We start from the raw sequence: 20,290 nt of genomic DNA on the forward strand, positions 1-20,290 counted from the left end.
GTCGTTCGCAATCGGCAAGAATAAACGTAGTGTACATTCTACAAGATGCAACGCTAAGCACACTGCCGCTGAACACCGACTGTGTATGCACGTATGTACAATACTTTTTTTCGTGTTTCGATGAATCAGCTGTCAAATTGCATGTAAAATTGATCCAGTGATCCAGCTAATGCTAGCTTCACTTGTTTTGTATTTACATAAACGTCAGTGATGCCACCAGGTTGGTTTCGCGCCATCGATTTTTTTTTTCACACGAGTATCTGTACAACACGCGCAAACCAAAGGGCTTATTTTCTTCTTCTGGAAAAATAAAGCAAGCAAGAAAGCAGGATGATCTACGAGTATTGTTTCTAGGTACCGAAATCTAAATATAGGTACTGCTTGACAAGTTTGATACTCTCCAATGTTTGGAAAAATGTGTGATTTACAAAACGAATATACTTTAAAAAGATTGAGCTTGTACGACCGCACATTTCGTAGTTGCTGCTCCGTGATCGATCTGAGCTAGTGAAGTTACACAAGGAACCACGTAAATGACTACTTGGGATTAGTTTGCCATCTTCAGTGTACAACAATTCAATAACTACCGCTTCGTATAGATCGATAACGGCGCTGGCCACGTCCTTACGATCGTTAGGGTAAGAAGGATGTTGTAAGGAAGGAAGTGTAACAGCCGTTGTTGTCAGAGACCGAGTTTACCTCTGCATCTCCACGACTGTTACGGAAAGGAAAGGTTGTATCACCGCGGTAAGTGACGAAATCGAACATAGGTTGCGCGGGAAGTTAGCGAATTACGAAGGCGAACGAAGTATCTTTAATGTCAATCACAGCGAATATATACGAGCGGCGCGCGTCAACCATCCACCACCCGATGAATCCAAATGTTTAAACATTTATCTCGAGAAAGCAAACGCACTTCGGAAGACGCGAAATCAATCACGATATTTATCAACCGAACTCGATTCACGACACGCTTGACGCTTCTATAAAAGCAACTAACAGGCAATCTTCGGCTGAACGGTCATACCAAGACTAAGCTTATCCCTGCATCGTTACTCTGCGACGGAGATGAAGGTTGGTGTTATTTCTCCGTGGCAAGTGATGGAATCGAATGATGATGCGCACGAGGCTCGCGAATTACGAATACGAGCGGTGGGTATGTTTTTTATCAACTCCGCGAATCTTTATAAATGACGCGCGTGGAGGTCATTAACTATACGGCTCGAATACCTGCAAAAAAGCAAACACACTTCAGTAGATGTGGTTCTTAAGAAGGTATACATCGCGTATGATCCAGATATTGATTGCGAATAGTTATGATATTTTGTCGCGATCAATTAATAACGATATTTATCGAACGAACGAAACCACCTCTGAATCGCAATGTGCTAGCGGGACAGGTTAAAAGTCTGTGCCTACTAGCGGAAGAAACCGGTGCGCTATACGGTCTAGCGCATATCTCGTCACCTGCAAACCTTGAGATAACGGATAGGCTTAGTAGTGCAGAAAGGGGGCGCTGGTCTGCCAGGGTGAGGACTGATGAATTACAATTACAAATTTTCGTACATAATAATAATATATTCTTCGGTGTAAATACGTTACGTATATTATTTTACAATTAACAGTAGTGTTGTACGAAATAAAATAAAATTCATTCTCTTAATCTAACTCATAAAGACATAAGATAGACGAAAATTTGTCAGTTTTCGATGAAATTTAAAAAAATTACCCTAATCAACAACACTTGTCTTTCTCGGTACTCTTTTTGAAGAGAACCATCGTTCACTGCTTCAGCTCCATGTGAATATGCTTGGCCATCCGCTGCACCAATTCGGTCAGTGTAGACTCTCGCATCCGGCCAATACCGACGATGTCTTCATGGCAGGGCTCTTCCTCTTCGTTGTACTCTGGAATGCAGAGATTCGTGATCAGGCTGAACGCAAAGCAAGTCATTCCGCAGTGTCGAGCGGTAGTGATTTCATGCACCGTGGACATCCCAACGGCGTCCACACCCCAAACGCGCAACATTTTCAACTCGGCTACTGTTTCAAAATTGGGGCCTCCCAAACAAATGTACACCCCTTCGTGCAGGTTGTTCTCCATACCAATATCTTGTCCGATTTGTTTAGCTTTCTTAAGCAGTGCGCTGTCATAGGCGTTGAGCATGTTAGGGAATCGTGGTCCAAAACGAGAATCGTTTGGACCTTGCAGAGGGTTGTTACCGGCAAAACCCATAATGTTGATGTGATCCTTCATTAGCATAATATCACCTACTTGATAGTTCGGATTGATACCGCCAGCGGCGTTGGTAGCGATCAGATGACTACAGCCAACCAGTTTCATCACGCGTACTGGCATTGAGCACTGGAAATAAATAAACATAACGAGTTATGAATCGAGTCATACTGCGCTAAACAAAACTGACCTTCGCAAGTGGGTAACCTTCATAGTAGTGAAACCGCCCCTGCATACACATAACAGGAACGCCCTTGAGATAACCGAAGATCAGTTGGCCCACGTGACCTTCCACTGTAGATACGGGGAAGTGTGGAATCGTCTGGTAGTCAATGTAATCTGCGTCGGTCACCTGATTAGCCAAGGAACCCAGTCCGGTGCCCAAGATAATACCGATCTTAGGCCGGAGCTTCGTACGATCCAGTAAGTGGTTAGCGATTTCCTGTAGCATGTCATAGGTGTACCTGAAATAGAACGACAAGACAAACGTGTGTTAGTACGCAGTAAACTAGCCAGAGAGACTCGATTAACGTGTCAAGCACGTGATTATAATGCGGTTATTTGCATCTCAACACTATTATGTAATTATCAGCAATATAGTCGCATGATTCAGTTTCTATATGAAGTAATGTACGTCTGATAACGCTGAGTTTCTCACGTTTATAGAATTCCATTGCAGACAGAGCATCTCTAAGGATGTGCAAATTAATATGGGTAGGAATTTCGTGAATGTTTTCGGTGACTCTGTTCTTCAAATATTGCAACTTCTGATGTAAACCGAACTAACAATATTTAATAATAAATTATTATTTTCTCACAGTAGCTAGCAATTTTCCATCGTTTTAGGCAACACGCAATCGTTTCATTTTTTCATCGTTTTTTCGGATTGACTTTTTTTGTAGAAAGCCTGATTAATTTTCCCAAAAGATAAAAGTTATAAGCAGTTATGAAGCAGAATTCGAATCCTGCTTTGAAACCAATCCAAATCCATCCGCGTACGCACAGCTGCAAATCCAGGCAATGCGTATGCGAGATGATCTTAATACTTTAACCCATAACGACGGTTTTTACGAGCCGACGGAAGTAGTTGGTAACAAGTACAACTCATAAATTGGTCAATTGCGCATAAATTGAAACGCGCAGATACCTTCTTATCAATTTCTTTCTATGCCGCCACCAAGATTAGAGTGAAGCGAGCATAGGTTAACAAAGATTGACTAAGTATTCGTGCTTACATCTAACTGAACGGAAAATGATGTTTACATAATGTATTATAAATACTGAATCTTTAATTAGACAAAAAAAAAACAAAATTATGACCAGTGTTTTCATTGTCACAGATGAATGTTATGAGTCCAAATTTCAAAACAGGCCAACACGGACTTGAATCTCGATTCAAGTTGATCCCTTCAGTACCAGTGAAAAAGAAAAAAACTGCCTTATCATTTGGCCACGCAATTAACTGCAGCTCCTTTGCCTCAAGGGGTCAATCTAAATTACTTTCTCGGACGATTGGTCTGTTCACGATTACACTTTTTTACTGTATTCGTTGATAAGTGTTATTGCCTATTGACTGTTGTGTTGTGTTCTATATGAACAAGTTGCACCCTCTGACCATCGGCAGGTGATTAATCGGTTTTTCTTATCTTTTCTCGTAAATGTGATGGATCAGCGTCAGCCGAATAGATCGACAGTAGCAGATTACTGTGGTCGAGCCTCTTTCGGTACTGGTTGTAACCTTCCATACCTTCGTTAATCAGCATCCAGGAGACGCTTCGCATGCGCCTACTGCTGGTGTGCAACATTCTTTCTTTGTGTACAAGTTTCCTATTGCTGGACAATAAATCGAAGGAATGTCAGGTTAGGGCAACATAATTTTTCTCATAGTTACTACATTCCATTCGTCTATCATCTGCTGATGTTGAGCTTTTGCTACCCACACGTGAGTTGTGTCAAACATCACGTTCAGTTGTGCTTTATCATTTCATGTTGAACCACTAGATTCATTTGCCGTTACGGGAACCGCTATTCGCTAATCCACTAGCCAAAGATATTAGCGCCGCTTATTGGGAAAGGCTAACACTACAACGCTAATTTTCACAAGATTTAATTAATAGCTCAAAACAAACGAAAACATGTATTTTTGAGTATGATTAACGGTCTTTGTTTCATTATTCATCTCATCGAGCCGACGTTTGCGAAGAAGGCGCGAATGAAACAACAAATTTTCACAAAATCACGGAAAAAGTGAACTGAATACGCTTACCTGTTTCCGTGCAATTGCCCCTTACTTACTTACTAAACAGTCCCAAGCCGTGGTGTGGCCTTTGCTGTACGTAAGAGTCGTCTCCATTCCACTCGGTCCATGGCTGCAGTTCGCCAGCTCAGCAGTCTGCGTAGGGTCCGCAGGTCGTCTTCCACCTGATCGATCCACCTTGCCCGCTGTGCACATCTCCGTCTCGTCCCTGACGGATTGGTTTCAAGAACCATCTTTACCGGGCTGTCGTCTGACATCCTTACAACATGCCCAGCCCACCGCAACCTGCCTATCTTAGCGGTGTGAACGATAGATGGCTCCCCAAGCAGCTCCTGCAGTTCGTGGTTCATTCGCCTTCTCCACACTCCGTTTTCCATCTACAGTCCACCGAAGATGGTACGCAACACCTTCCGCTCGAAGACCGCAAGGGCGCGTTGGTCCTCCACAAGCATAGTCCATGTCTCATGCCCGTAGAGGACTACCGGTCTGATCAGCGTCTTGTAGATGGTTAACTTGGTGCGGCGACGAATTCTACTCGATCGGAGCGTCCTCCGGAGACCAAAGTATGCACGATTTCCTGCCATATTGCGCCGTTGAATTTTTCTGCTGGTATCGTTGTCGGCAGTTACCAGTGAGCCCAGATACACGAACTCATCAACCACCTCGATTTCATCACCACCAATTTGAACTCGAGGTGGGAGGTTAGCACTGTCCTCTCGTGAACCCCTTCCTTTCATGTACTTCGTCTTCGATGCATTGATGACCAGTCCAATCCGTTTGGCTTCAGCCTTTAGTCCGATGTACGTATCCGCCATCTTCACAAAGGTCCGAGCCACAATGTCAATAGCGTCGGCGAAACCAAACAGTTGAACCGACTTTTGGAATATCGTGCCACTCGTGTTAATCCCCGCTCTTCTAATGACACCTTCCAGGGCAATGTTAAACAGTAGGCACGAGAGACCATCACCTTGCCTTAGACCTCTTCGGGTTTCGAAGGGGCTCGAGAGCGCCCCCGAAACTCGAACTACACACATCACTCGATCCATCGTCGCTTTGACCAACCGCGTCAGTTTGTCCGGAAATCCGTAGTCGTGCATAATTTGCCATAGCTTGTCCCGATCGATTGTGTCGTACGCCGATTTGAAATCGATGAACAAATGATGTGTGGGCACGTTATATTCGCGGCATTTCTGCGTAACCTGCCGAACCGCGAATATCTGATCCGTGGTGGCGCGGGCACCCATAAATCCCGCCTGGTAGTGCCCCACGAACTGCTTCGCAAATGGTGATAGTCGACGGCAAAGTATTTGGGAGAGTACCTTGTAGGCGGCGTTCAACAGAGTGATTGCCCGGTAATTGCAGCACTCCAGTTTGTCGCCCTTTTTGTAGATGGGACACACAATACCCTCCATCCACTCCTCCGGTACTCGTTCTTCTTCCCAAACCTTAACAATGAGCAGTGTTTCTCCACCGTATTTCAATAGCTCGCTGGGAAGTTGGTCCACTCCAGCAGCTTTATTGTTTTTCAGCCGACCAATCTCCTCCTCCACCTCCAGAAGATCGGGGGCTGGAATTCTGATGTCTTCTGCTCGTGCACCAAGATCAATTGCCATACCGTCCTCGCGCTCTACTGCATCGCCGTTTAGATGCTCGTCGAAGTGCTGCCTCCACCTTTCGATCACCTCACACTCGTCTGTTAGGAGGTTGCCGTCCAAGCTCCTGCACATATCGGCTTGCGGCACAAAGCCTTTGCGGGAGCTGTTCAGCTTCTCGTAGAACTTCCGAGTGTCGTTAGCTTGGTACAGCTCTTCCATCGCTACGCGATCTTGGTCCTCGAGCTGGCGCTTCTTCCTTCGGAGGACTGAGTTTTGGCTGTTCCGTGCAATTGCCCCGCAATAGAAATTAAGTGATAGTGAGACTTCAAGTGCTTCTCACTTCGTGTAGGGGAGAAACGTACATAACGCACCAGTGAGATAAGATTGCGCATGCTATTATTTCCATAATATACTAAGACATATGGCTTTTAATATAGGCGTAACCAGAGGGTGGCAGGGGGTATCGTTGATCCCCCCCCCCTCTAGTTGTTGACATTAGTGCACAATTTTGTTTTTAATAACTCTTATAGCACAAAACGACATCTTTAGCCCATAGAAACATCTGTGTAAAGTATGAGCCAGATCAAAAATAATTGATTGGAATGCTTGCCCTATGTTGCGTAGAATTGCACAGGTTTTTCAGTTGATCCATCAAGGACATTGCAGCGGCAAAAGTACCGGGCAAATCCGCCTGCATCAACTAGCTTGGAGTATTAGAGCCGAGCTGTGACAATTCGTTACCTTGATTCTCTTGTAACCTAACTGTAAACACGGTTCGGTGCAGAGAGTGCACCTGCCTACGCGTTGTCCTTGCTGCATCCCGCTAACGTAATACGCATTCCGTTGGAAGAGTTCAAGCGTAAAACCGAAAGTTTCGTAATTTTTTACGAAGTTGACAATTTTGTTGGAGAGGTGGAAGTTTTGTATCAAAATTGCAGCAGCATGAGAGCAGACCTTAAGAACTTGGAAGAGCTGGATCTTATAGACCTGCTAGCCGTAAGCCCGTTCAGCACATTACTTACTTACTTTACTTGTATGGCGACAGATCATTAAGATCCTATGACGAATCCAGAATACGTCTCCACAAAACTCAGTCTTGGGCTGCTACTCTCCAGTCTCCCCTTACACCCGCTCTGGCATCCTCGTCGACAGCACACATCCAGCGCATGCGCGGTCTGCCTCGAAGTCGTCGACCTCTATCCGGTTTTCTACTAAATATTATCTTTGCCGGTCGCTCATCCGCCATCCGTGCTACATGGACAGCCCACTGTAACCTGCCGTGTTTCATCAGCTTGACAATATCAGCGTGTTTGTATACTTCGTACAGCTCGTGATTCATGCGCCTGCGCCAGACCCCGTTCTCTAGTTTGCCTCCGAGTATTGATCGCAGGATTCTACGCTCGAAGACCCCAAGCGCTCGTCGATCGGCCTCCTTCCACGTCCCAATTCATGTCCGTAGAGCACCACGGGGAGGATCAGAGTCCTATAGAGCGCAAATTTCGTACGGATCTGTAGGCTACGGGACCTAAGCTGGCTACGCAATCCGTGATAAGCCCTATTTGTCGCCGCAATCCGCCTCTTCACCTCGCGGCTCACCTCGTTGTCACATGTCACGAGAGTACCAAGATAAATAAATTCGTCGACCACTTCGAAAGTATCCCCATCCATCTCCACCGCAGCACCAACACCCGTAGAACTACCACGCTCTCTGCCAGCCACCATGTACTTCGTTTTGGCAGTGTTTATGGTGAGTCCAATTCTCGCAGCTTCCCTTTTGAGAGCCGTAAAGGCCTCCTCAACTGCTCTACGGTTAACACCAATTATATCAATGTCGTCCGCAAAGCCCAGTGAGACTTAGTGATGATGGTGCCGCTCCTCTGCACACCTGCCCTTCGTATCGCACCTTCCAAAGCTATGTTGAACAGCAAGTTCGAGAGCCCGTCATCTTGCTTCAGACCATCTAACGTCACAAACGCGTCCGAAAATTCGCCCGCTGTCCTGACGCATGATGTGAAACCGTCGAGCGTCGCACGTATCAGTTTAATCAGTTTAGTTGGGAAACCATGTTCTAGCATTATTTGCCACAGCTCGTTGCGTTTCACTGTATCGTACGCCGCTCGAAAGTCTATAAACAGATGATGTGTCTGCATTGTCTGTGTCTGTGTTTTCGAAACTTGTCGAGAATCTGTCTCAAGGTGAACATCTGGTCCGTTGTAGATCGCCCCACTCGAAAACCGCATTGGTATTCTCCAACAAAGGCCTCCTGCAACGGCCTCAGTCGCTGGAACAGGATACGGGAGAGAATTTTGTGAGCGAAATTGAGGAATTGAGGTTCAGCACATTACTTCGGGTGAAAACCTGGCTGAGGTCAACAATGGTTGAACTGCGGTTGAGTGCTCTCTGCTTGCTGAATGTTCATCGGCAGATGGTTAACAACAATCGTGAAAAGGTACATGAACCGCTTCCGGAACGTTGACGTTTGATGGCCGAATATTCCATTGAGAATCTTGACTGTGTTTTCAAACTTCACGTCCTTGGGAAGGTTGAGATGGCGGCTGTGCGAATGAGTGTCCAGCTTCCGGAGAAGTAGACTACCTTTGCCGCATCATTCAGCTGGCCTGCATCGTTCAAGAAGAGTTCCTGGTACCGGTTAAACCAGCGTCTGAACGTAACTCTGTTTTCTTAGTCGGTGATGTTCGATGAGAGGAACTCCAAAATCTGCTCCGGGGTTTGATACTGAGGCTGCTGCTGTTGGGCCGCCATCTGCTGTAAAAGTTGGGCCATCTTGAATATCATATCTTGAATTTCCGGTTGCGGCTGCTGACCAACTCTATCTTCTGCCATGTTCGTGGATTCTTGAGATCCTCGTCGCCAAAATGATATGTCCAAAAGTTGAAATTAACTAAAGAGCTTTTACTAAAGAACATCTATTTATATTCGAGGTTGGACAAACAATAATCAAATTTTCCACTCTGATGTCAAGGACAACTTTTCACTGGTTGCCTTGATCACTAACCACTAGTATTTATTTCTATTTTTCAAAATACCATTTTTTTTTCTTCTAAAATTTTGAAGAACGATTGGGAAATCGACTATAGCGTACTATTCAAAAATGTAGACCCTTATTGAAACTATATTTCGACTAATCTGAACTGAATGCAAGGCCAAATATCAGACTTCGTGGATGACAAAATGAAAGAGAAAACAGAATATTTCTGAAAATAAACTGTAAGAAAAGCGATCACTATCCTCAATGTTTTGTCGAGTGGCAGAAAAACAATAATTACTTCACGATCAAATGATTTTGGAACACTCATAAGCGTCATGCGTGCATCATAACAGTGACACCCAGTAAGTTTGTTTATGTTCTCGTCATTGCGGATTGCCATTTGCATATCGTCAGTTGCATTCAAGACTAGCAAACTCAAAAGCCGTGTTTAAAATTAGCACCACAATTTTCTTATTGACTTTCATTAAAATTGAAATTTTATATAACATTCTCTTTGAGCAGAAATCAATTCCACCCACTATTTTATTATTTTCGAATGACTTTAAGCCAATCACAGGATGCCTTTCTTCAGAATTACCAATCATTTAGAAAAAGAAAGATTTTTATGAGAATTATTACTGAAATTTATCGCTTCAAACCATCAAATTCATTAACTCCTATCCACTGTTATTGCCTAACCTATTGAGAAAAATACACTAAAGTCGCTTTTTACGCGGGGGATAGGTGCTGCGTAAATTCCGGAATCCGCGTAAAAAAAAAACGCGTAAATTCCGGAATCCGCGTAGAAAACCATCGTTAATTTTGCATTCCGAGTGAAGGAAAACCGAAATCCGAGCAAAAAAAAAATACCGCGTAAATTTCGGAATCCGCGTAAAAAAGCCGCTTAAAAAAACCGCGTAAAAAGCGACCTTAGTGTACAATGACATAAAACAGACTGTTGTAATTCTACGTTAACCCTGCGGTCATGTCTCATACACAACCTCTTTAACTTTTATGAACATTTTTAATCAAGTCATGTATTCATGAAAAAAATCTATTTTACATGAACTTGAGCTTCAATATTGAATAAAACCACAATGAATACAAAAAAATGCTTGAATAACAGTAACTTTCTACTAAATGGTGCAATATTTTGGTTTTTGTTTTTTCAACTTCCCCATACGTATTTTATTTCTTGAGTGAATTTTGTATTTCAAGCCACAAGTCTATTCGTATTGTAACGTTTGCGTCACTTAATTCATGTCTAGGTTCAACATGACAAGACAAGTAATGATAATACCGGATTTAACCTTCATACATTACAAGCACCTGAACCATTTTTTTCTATTCATTAACATTATGAATCAGCGCAATTTAGCTTTGTTAAATCATTAGAGTACTGAACAGGTTTTAAAATTTTCACAGATCATTACATGGTCGAACACGTTTTGCTGGACAGTTACAACATGATTAAACTTGATTTACCAGGAAAGGATAAAGGCAAAAGGAATTTTCGGGAAATTCTGTGACAATACATAAGTACACATATTACGCTTGTGAATGCACTATAAAACAGAACACGATCTATTTCGAGTGACTCGATTGTTCTCACCCCGAGGATTCCTTGGCGCTGTAGAAAACGCCCGCAATTTTCTCATTCGCGTCGATTCCGTTGATCATCTTGCCGGTTTCGTGGACACCCACCCCGTTTCCGTTAAGGCAGTACTTGTCACTCATTGTTTCTACCGTTTATGTAGTGCTCGGCAGCGCGACAGGCGGATAATATCACCGGTCGGACTCTAGCGTGTTTAGCTGATAACAGCTCAATTCTAACCAACGCACACGCGCACCGAAGAATGTAATCTCACGTTCTGCCCCGAGAATAACGAATGCAGTTCAAGTGCGGCTACAAAATCAGCAACGTTGCTGTCTTCCTTGTTCGGTAAAATTATTCGCTACAGTACGATTTTTTTTTCTTCACAAATGCACCATCGGGTTGTTGTCCACTTAAGCTTTTTTTTCGGTAAACTGATCTACTATACTATGAATGAAACGTTAGCTCGTTTTAGTTCCTTGTTCTTTACTGCTTAATAGCTTTTAAGGATTTCGAATCAAAGTACTGTTTGCGTATGGTTGAACCGAAGCCGACTACACTCTGCTGACCGCTGATTAGGACTGAGCCAAGTCCAGCGATTTGAAGTGGTTTGTATGCAAGGGAGGTCAGTCGGTGATGCTCAGCCGTGAGCTATCTCAGCTTCCTCTCCCCGAACCGGTGGTTGGTGTTTTGATTGAACTTGAATATCATCCCACTGGGTGTTGTCTCTTCCGCGCGCTTGTTTTGTTCTCGTCATGAAAGAGTGTGGCGATCGAGCATGAACGATTACATCAAAGCGCTGTAGGCTTCGGAGATCCCGCCGTGCTCCGCTCTCTTCATAACAGCTGTCTGTCTCTGTCAGCACCGTTTTAATTCGGCGAAGGCTCGTCTTTCAGCAATAGATTGCGCTGCTATTGTGTGCTTCATTGAGTGCAGTAGAATATCAGTCACTGAGCGAAATCAAAAATATTGTTCATCCGCATACATAATTTATATATTCTATTCGTTGCGTACGCATGCTTTAACCTCGTACGAAGTTTTCCTGCTTTCGAAAGCTGAAAACTCTTTTTATTTTAAATATACGTTGAAATCACTGGACAACGACCCAACAATCATGTTGGATTGCATCATACGGTTATAAACGGCCCTATCGAAATTATCGAATAAATTCCAGGAACAACGATCTATTTAAACAAGAGGTACATCACTCAAGAGTTGCGGAACTATCCCATATTGGCAGGTAAAATATTATCTCTTAGTGATTGATATGGATGGTATGGGTAGTTTGGGGTAATTTGGACCCCTGGGATGAAATGGACAGGTTCCTTATCTTGGAAAGTATTACTTTTTTGGGTTCCATGTATTATTTCATCCTTTCCTTGAACTAATAAACCCTACCTAACATAAAAATTTCATGGTTTGCTGCGACACACACTTAATCCAAAAAAAGTCGTTCTGTATTTTTTTTTACAATAATCCATCCTTAAAGTGTGATAATACCGGTATTCCTGCAAAAGAGCGTCAAATTAACGACTGTTCTGTAAGATTTGTAAGTTTTACCATAATTTTGTTAATTTTTACCGGAATATTTGCTTAATTTTACATTCACCGAAATCTGTATAACTTTTTCCCGAACAACCTGTAAAAATGCCAAATTGTGAATGTGGTGGCCATTTTTCTCATACGTGCAACCGTGTAAGACGCGAATATTTTCTACTGGTGCTACTGATTTGTTTTAACTGTTGTTGTGTGTAAACATACGATATTTATAATTTGGAAAATGTTAATGGTGAATTACTCAAACAGGATATAAGAGTCGCTAACATTTTTCGTAAGTAATCTGGTTAATTTAGTTTGATTTTAGACGGTACCGGCAGGCTCAATCATAACCGACTTTTTCTGCCACCGGTATTTTTTACAGGTGCGTTCGGTATGTTTGTTCGTTTTTAAAGTTTCTTTCGGTAAATTTTACTGGCTGCTCGGTTTGGAACATTACCAAAAAGCTGCGAAAATTACCGACCACTCGGTTGGTGGTTTTACAAACTGTTCGGTAATTTTCGGAAACACCGAAGATTTCACCGAACGTTCAGCTGTTGAAATTCCTGTAAAATTTTACCGAATTCGGTGTTTTATTTTAAGTGTGCAGGGGCACCGCAGTGCCAATGTAAACAAAGGAAACATCAAAAGTTGATTTTTCTGTAAGTTTTACGCTCGTGTATTTAAGGTTTCATGAGAGCTTCTTCAATGGTTTTAGTCTAATCAGCTTTGCAGACGTGTTTGTCTAGTAAAAGGCTAGATTTTGATAAAAGATTACGATAACATAGTGGAGGAAGTAGTGGATGAAATTGCGTTTTTTGTAAGGTGCCTTGTTTGGGTTGGGGTAAAATGGACAGTTTTTCTTGGGGTGATATAGTCAGGTGAGTTTGAAGTAAATTCTTTTGTCGGACTGATGCCGCGGGCATACCAAAACGGACGAACAGACGGCGGTGTACAAAGGATGAACTGTAAAAAGTATTGCAGGCAATCCGGGATAAATTATCCGTACACAAAGTGTTTGTAATCCACCGCACAGTGGCAAATTTCTGAACAAATGTTGAAAAATACCTAAAAGTCTTTCTAAAATGATTGAAAATGACGTATGATGTCAACTTTTACGTGCTGAGCTTATTTTTGATGTCAGAAAAGATTATTCACCTAAAACGCCGTTAAACCTTTTTTTATTATCAGATTTATTTTTTGTTCAGATCATGCTCAACATTGGTATACTTGTTCTTTATCAAAAACTTCAACCCGCACTTTTTCATGATCCATTTTGAATTGGGGTTGCCAAAAATCGACAATCATTTTTCAAAAATTCTTAACTTTTGAGCCGTTAGACCGATTACACACACACTGACACACACACACACACTGACACACACACTGACACACATACATACACATACACACACATGCACACACACATACACACACATACATACACACTGACACACAAAGGCGCGCGCGCGACACACGAACGCATACTCAGTTTCTAGTTTGAAAATTTGGAAAAGGGTAATTTTTTAAATTTTTTTTGGCCTATGGTGGAATCACTGTGCAATGCCTAAGAATTGCAATTATCATTCCGTAATCCTAATACAAGCTTCTACTGTGTAGTAAGCAACCATTGATACTGTAAAACTCACATTTTTTACCCTATCCACATTACCCCAAACACTGTCCATATTACCCCAATAGCTGGTCCATTTCACCCCAAATGATTTTTTCATGTTTGAAAATCATTATCTTTAATTTCGTTATTTTGTTGTTCTTTTGACCTCAATATCATGATTTTTTCGTGTAAAACATAGAAAACAGGTCAATATTACTATAATACATTATATGTATGGGAGAGAAAACACAGGCCACGAAATAACAGGAGTTTTCCTCAGGGGGTCCAAATTACCCCAAACTACCCTACTATTAAATATTTCTGCTGATCTACGAGCATTCATTCTCTTTCCACTATGGTAAAAAGAAAAAATAACTGGCATTCTGGAACTGAAAACATCGAGAGCATCATGAAAATTATTCCATTTTTAATGGATTTCCTTCATTCTTGCAGCAACTGGGAAAACTAGTTAAGCGTCCCCCAAATTGCGGAAAATTGTGGTTTTATGATGCTAACTGTTGTACTATTGAAAAATCTAGAGCCTTTCTAGAGCGAAATCTAAAGATTTCGATCAATCAGATTCAACACGGATATTTTCGGAACTGAGATGATATCCAGTGGCAAGAAATCGACCAGAGAAACCATTTGGAAGTTTAGAATGGCGACTTCCGAGTTCAGGAAAACGGCCTGAAATGGCCGAATACCATCCAACATGGGTGTTCTGGAACCATATTGATACCCAAAAACCAGAATTCAACTCAAGACGATACGGCTGATTTATCGAGTTTTAAATCGAGAAAATTTATCAGGACAAAGTAATGCACAAAGTGACATTGCGGCTGCTGGCCTGTGGAAAATATAAGCTTGGTTCACGCGTCATGACAGGGATGCCAGATGTGAAGACAAGTCTTAATTTCGAAGACTTTACAACTTGTGTGAAGAAGTGGAAGCTTAATTGTCGGTTGATTAACCGCAACCGATTTAATGTGTTTACTGGGATTCTTGGCAACTTTCAATTGACTGTTGGCTTATTTTTTTATTTATTCTGTATGATTTGTCTGACCAAAGTCTTAATAAATATAACGAAGTTTGAGTGTCAAGTTTATAAAATGTTCGTTGTTTTGAGCTTTTGCACGAATTCATCCCAGGATTCGTTGAAGTCAAACAGGTGTTCACCACGAGCAAAAGTTCTAAAACAGGCGGTGGCGAGCTCATTATAGCCAAATGATACACGATGGTAAGAGGTCTGTAGAAATCTAGTTGTCCCGAAGCATGTTGTAAAGCTCGAAATTTCACAAGAGCTATAAACTTCTATGAGTCGATTTCTCCATTCAGTAGTTTGACTATAAACACTGCTTGATGCAATCTGCGGCAATGCTCAAGTGAATCAATACGAATCAAACGGCAGCGATTTGAACACGGGTGTAAGCTAGCGGGATCACATCGTTTTTGAATTCGCTCAATCCGCAGGTTCCAAGTTAGCTGGTAGGGAAACCAAATAAGATTGCAATTCTCGATCAGTGGGCGTACTAAGTGTAACTCTAGTGTCATATAGAACACCAAGGTCCTATACATGATCGACTCTCTCCAGTTTCAATCCGTCGATGCGATAGTCGAATATAACCTGATTTAAAATACGATGTAAGTTAAAACTTCTTATTCAGTAATACTAACCCCGAACCAAATCTCACAGCACCAGTTAGTAAACACAATCAAAAATTTTGTAGACAACGACAGTCTGATAGTTCGAGCTTCCAAAAACAACTTCAAGTCATCTGCATACGCCAGCTTTGAACCATCACCTAACAGAAGTGTCAGTGAGCCCAGCCATACAACGGACCGGTGGGAGGCACCTAGACGCGAGATTTTACATAAGAGTTTTGCATGATCCAAGCGATCAAAAGCTGCTTTGAGTTCGGTTTGAATAGCGTCTACTTGAGCTTTCTGTTTCCAATACACGACGAGGTGAACTCCAGTTAGTTAGTACAACAATGGCCCTCTAACTAGCTTATTGTGAGAGGGATTTCTTTTTGTCAAGAAGTACTTGTCGAGGTTTTGTAGAATTTAACGTGAAGAAAGGATCAATGGGGAGCCTGAGTATAAACCCATGCTTTAGTCTGTTGATTTTGTGTGGCCCTGGTTCTAGTAAGATTCAAACCCACGACCACCCACTTGTCAAAGCGGGTCGTGTAAGCTTCCTGTTGGTACAACATTGAAGACATTGTTTCGTGGAGTGCGCACATTTGAAAATTGAACTGGCATCTTTGTAACATGATTTCTGGACGATAGGGTTGTCTTGAAATCACTTTTGAAATCGTTTTTTTGAACAGTCTGTTTAAATTAAAAAAAAAAGTCAGTAGAATATGTATTTCTTTTGACATTTACAATCAAATAAAAAATAATACACTTACCCCTGAAATATTTAACCTTGGTGATATTCAACCTTGCATAAATCATTTTAGTTATAAAATTATCGTCTTGACGTCGCAAATAATGGTTGGCATCTGGTATACCGTTACAAGATGGATAATCAAAAAAAACTTAGGGGCTTATGATGTAATGTTATGATCATGTTAATAAAAACATCATAAAGTTCGATCGACAGTGCTCTTACGATTTTGACGTTTGCATTAAATAAATTGCATTGAATAAACATCAACAACACCTTCGCACTATTGGACAACAGTCAGAGCATCGAAAGAAAGCCCGGTTCCGGACGGCCGACGACTTATGCGACGAGAAGCTCCAAAGGATGTTGAAAAAGAAGACCGACGGAAAAATGGCTACATCGCTGCGTGCCCTTGGCCGGGAAATCGGTGCAACCGGCCAAACAGTGAAAAAGTACCTGGCAAAGTACCAGGTACCGTCCACTGGTCTAGGAGCTGCAGGACTGCGGCAGCGGTTGAATAAGATGATCAAGTCGACTTTCCCGGCGAATCGCGACGTGGCGGTGCTGATAGACAACGAAACCTATCTCGCCTTAGATGGCAACGACTGGCAGGGCACTTCGTATTTTACTTCCCCCACGAAGGAAGTGAACTCCGAAGTGAAGTTCATTTCACTCGCCAAGTTCCCCAAGAAGGTATGGGATATCAAAGCCATAGTTCTAAGCGCCTGCCGGAAGGTGCGTCTTTCATCGAGAAATACGGGCGAAGACGCGGTGTTCTGGCTGGATCTGGCATCTACTTGGAGGCCAAATCCGCGAACCCGCCCAAAGTCATCCAGCTGCGTCACATCGAGGATATTTGGTCAAAACTGAAGCGTAAGATCTACTTCAACATTTCTGTCGCGAAAACTGAGCAACAATTGATAAATAAAACGGAGGAAAAAATCAAAAACATACCTACACGCATGTTGCTATTTCTTCAGAGCTGCCACATTATTTTCAGATAGTTATTTAATTAGTGTTGGATAAAAGTTACTGACATAAACATTATGATACAAGATATTCTATCTTCACATTGGAGATAATGTGAATGTTTACTGAAATTTAACGTCTCAGACCATTTGATTGATTCCAATAGATGAAGCGAGTATATTTCCTAATCTATTGCAAGAAATACATTGACATACAACAGACGGTGATAATTCTACGTCTTCAAATGTTCATGTACAACACTGTTTCACGTTGAAAATGTTTCATAGGTATGAAAAAGTTTTTGTAATTGCATCGACCAGTACGGATTTGACTCGAAGTTACACCATAAGGAAACTTTATGTCGAATCCCGTATAAAGAATAGCCTCCACCGCATATTGCACATAATTTTCAAACAAACTCGTGATGTTCGTCAGAAGCAACTGAAATTTAAATAATATTGCACATAATTTTCAAACAAAATCGTGATTCACGTCAAAAGCAACTGAAATTTAAATGAGAGAATATTTTACGTGCTGTGTCATATTCAGAATTTTTCACTGTGTAGGAGAATTATTCATCTAGGTTCACTGTGAAAAAATCACAATTTTTGTGTCGATTGGAATACCCCCGCTCTGGGGGTCCCCTCTTTGTTGGAAAATAACACATTTTTTTGTTCGGAATCTCTGTATTCTTTTTTTTACAAAGTCTAGATAATTTTGGGAAAAATGAACCTACAAAGTTCGATTGAATTCTGAAAGCGTACTGCCAATATCTAGTCGAGTTGATGTGAAATCCGTCAAAATTTTTCACTCTTACTAACAAACAAGAACAAACTAGCAGCTAGAACAGGCACTTTAACATTATCCCAGATTTTTGTTATTTATTCCACAAAACAATTTACGATTTTTTTTATCGGTGCAAAAAGTCATAAAATCATAATTAGCTTATAGCACATGTTGCTGCTTATCAAAAATAGATGACTGAAGAAAACTTGTAGGTAGGTATAAGCAAAGAATGAAAGATTTATAGGTTAAGGCTTATTTTACGTGACGTGTAATATCCAGAATTTATTACTGTGGAGTCAAAAAATCAACAATAGATGTTTTTTTTTTTTTTTGAGAATTATTTAGAAGGGCATTTTCAATCAGGAAACTAATTAGGTTATACAATAAATAAGTTAAATAATTGCAGCCATATTTATATTGGTTTATTGAATTGATAATGGTTTATTGAATCATACCCTAAGTGTAATTGGGTGCTCTATAAAGCTATGCAGAGTATGTATTTCAACTAAAGTCAGTAACGACGGTCATAAAGATGTACCGAACAATGACCTTAGAAGGACAGTGATTCCTAAAGTAATTCACAATCCTTTTATGACCTCGCACAACGACAATAAAACCTACAGAAGAATGCCGTTAAAATAGCGAACGTAGGTCAATGCAAAAAAAAATCCCCTTTCAGTTTGTAACACACGTGTGTAACTCGTATACGAGAGAGAATGAGAGACATAAGCAGTCTTCAATCGCCAACCAAAAACCTGCTCGAACCGGCCCCCAAACATTTTTCCATAATTTTGAGTGGGTACTGCATCAATCAAAGCTTATCGCACCAGTTGCTCCGAGCCACTCTCTGGCGCTTCAAGGAAGACAACCTAAAACTTGTTTGTATTCTAGCGTTCTTTTTCCGTTTCAAAAGATCAGGTTTTGCGCCGTCTTCGCCGGTGACGTGAACCGATTTATCGACACAACAACAGATGGACTCGGCACACACCTCTTGTATCAAACCGTCAATTAGTACATACTTGTCGAAGACTGTAATGCGATGGGTCACCCCCAGGCCTTAGACGCGCCTATGCTTTTGCACTGGGTTGTATGTGACTTTTTTTGTGGCTCCATTTCCATTTCGAACCCACTGTGGTTCCAATATTTTGCTTGTGATTTTTCGGTCATTGAAAAATGGCGTCTTTTCATGGGCCTGGTCACCCCGGTAGGAAAATTATCATAATTTGCCGGCAATCATCCGGAAGCTAACTGCTTGCCAGTGACATAAAACGAAGACGAATCAGTTGAGGGCCCAAGCAGTCATTTGTTGCGAAGGATGATGATAAGATTTGTTGTTGTTGTTGTTTGCTCTATTTTTTTACATTACCGTGCGTGTGCCTGTCCCGCGTACGTCAGACTTGCGCCAATTTCAGCGAGACGCCATTTTAAAAATATCAAGTTAGCGTGTTTTTCAACGGCAACTAAAACAACTTTGATTCAACGTGTTATTTTGTGAAGTATGAGAGAAAAATAACTACTATTGTGACTCACTACAAGAAAATCGAAGTAGATTTTTTTTCTCTCGATGTCTGGCGCGAAATGTAAACAAAATAGAATGTTATTGGTTGAAACGGAAATGTCATAAGCCGGAATTAAAAACAAAACAAGTTTGCCATGCAAGTCTGAAATGTGTTGATTTGGTAACTTAAATGGCACCTAGCTACGAACCCCTCCACTTATGCTAAGATTGTTTGATACGAAATGAATCTGATTCATTGCTCTTGACTGGAAGGGAATCCTTTTATCTACCGGATAAAACAAACATTCCTCAAGCTTTACCGAAAAGGGTTTCGTATGAATAGCGATTAAAAGGTTTTCTATACAGAGTTATTCACATTGTTTGGTTCGAAACCACTAGAGCATTAGTTTTGGGTGAATGTTCTCGTCAATTGTTGCGTCTACTCTAATGGAAACTACTTAATATTAATAGAACCAACAGGTTAAATGATTTTAATCGTGCAACATCATCATTCGTGCGCAAGACAGGCAACACGAATCCAATTATTAATTCGCTGCTGTGAGTGACCATAGAGTATAGATTATCAGTTTCTAGTAACAGTAACCATAATTTGAAACTGATAACAGAAAGTCAATAAACAAAACCATGCACATGAGCAAAACAGCTGTACAGGGGGTTTATTTGGTTCGCGCTGAGGGTGTAGTGTTTACGCCAAACTTTGCACTGTCTTCCCGAACCGTATCAACATTTATAGTTCGTGTTTTGTTACTAGGCACGCTTATTCCCAGGGTACAGAAAATATCCCCCCAGCATAAATTGATCGTTGG

General features: G+C 41.5%; 1 protein-coding gene across 3 annotated transcripts in view; it reads right to left on the bottom strand.

The window, feature by feature from the left end:
- Window positions 1-1,557: 1,557 nt before the first annotated feature.
- The window catches only part of LOC129723314 (purine nucleoside phosphorylase), a 36,049-nt gene continuing 17,316 nt past the window's right edge, over window positions 1,558-20,290 (bottom strand). For 2 of the 3 annotated variants that reach the window (XM_055677465.1, XM_055677464.1), the window contains exons 2-3: window positions 2,426-2,699; window positions 1,558-2,364 (exon numbers count right to left, since the gene is read on the bottom strand). In XM_055677465.1, the coding sequence (XP_055533440.1) occupies window positions 1,783-2,364; window positions 2,426-2,686 (843 nt within the window). In that variant the 5' untranslated portion in view covers window positions 2,687-2,699 and the 3' untranslated portion in view covers window positions 1,558-1,782. Of the gene's footprint in view, window positions 2,365-2,425; window positions 2,700-10,688; window positions 11,487-20,290 lie in introns of those variants that run through there. The other variant, XM_055677463.1, reaches the window with a different exon arrangement.

The sequence above is a fragment of the Wyeomyia smithii genome, chromosome 2 (genome assembly GCF_029784165.1).
Source record: "Wyeomyia smithii strain HCP4-BCI-WySm-NY-G18 chromosome 2, ASM2978416v1, whole genome shotgun sequence".
Taxonomy (NCBI): domain Eukaryota; kingdom Metazoa; phylum Arthropoda; class Insecta; order Diptera; family Culicidae; genus Wyeomyia; species Wyeomyia smithii.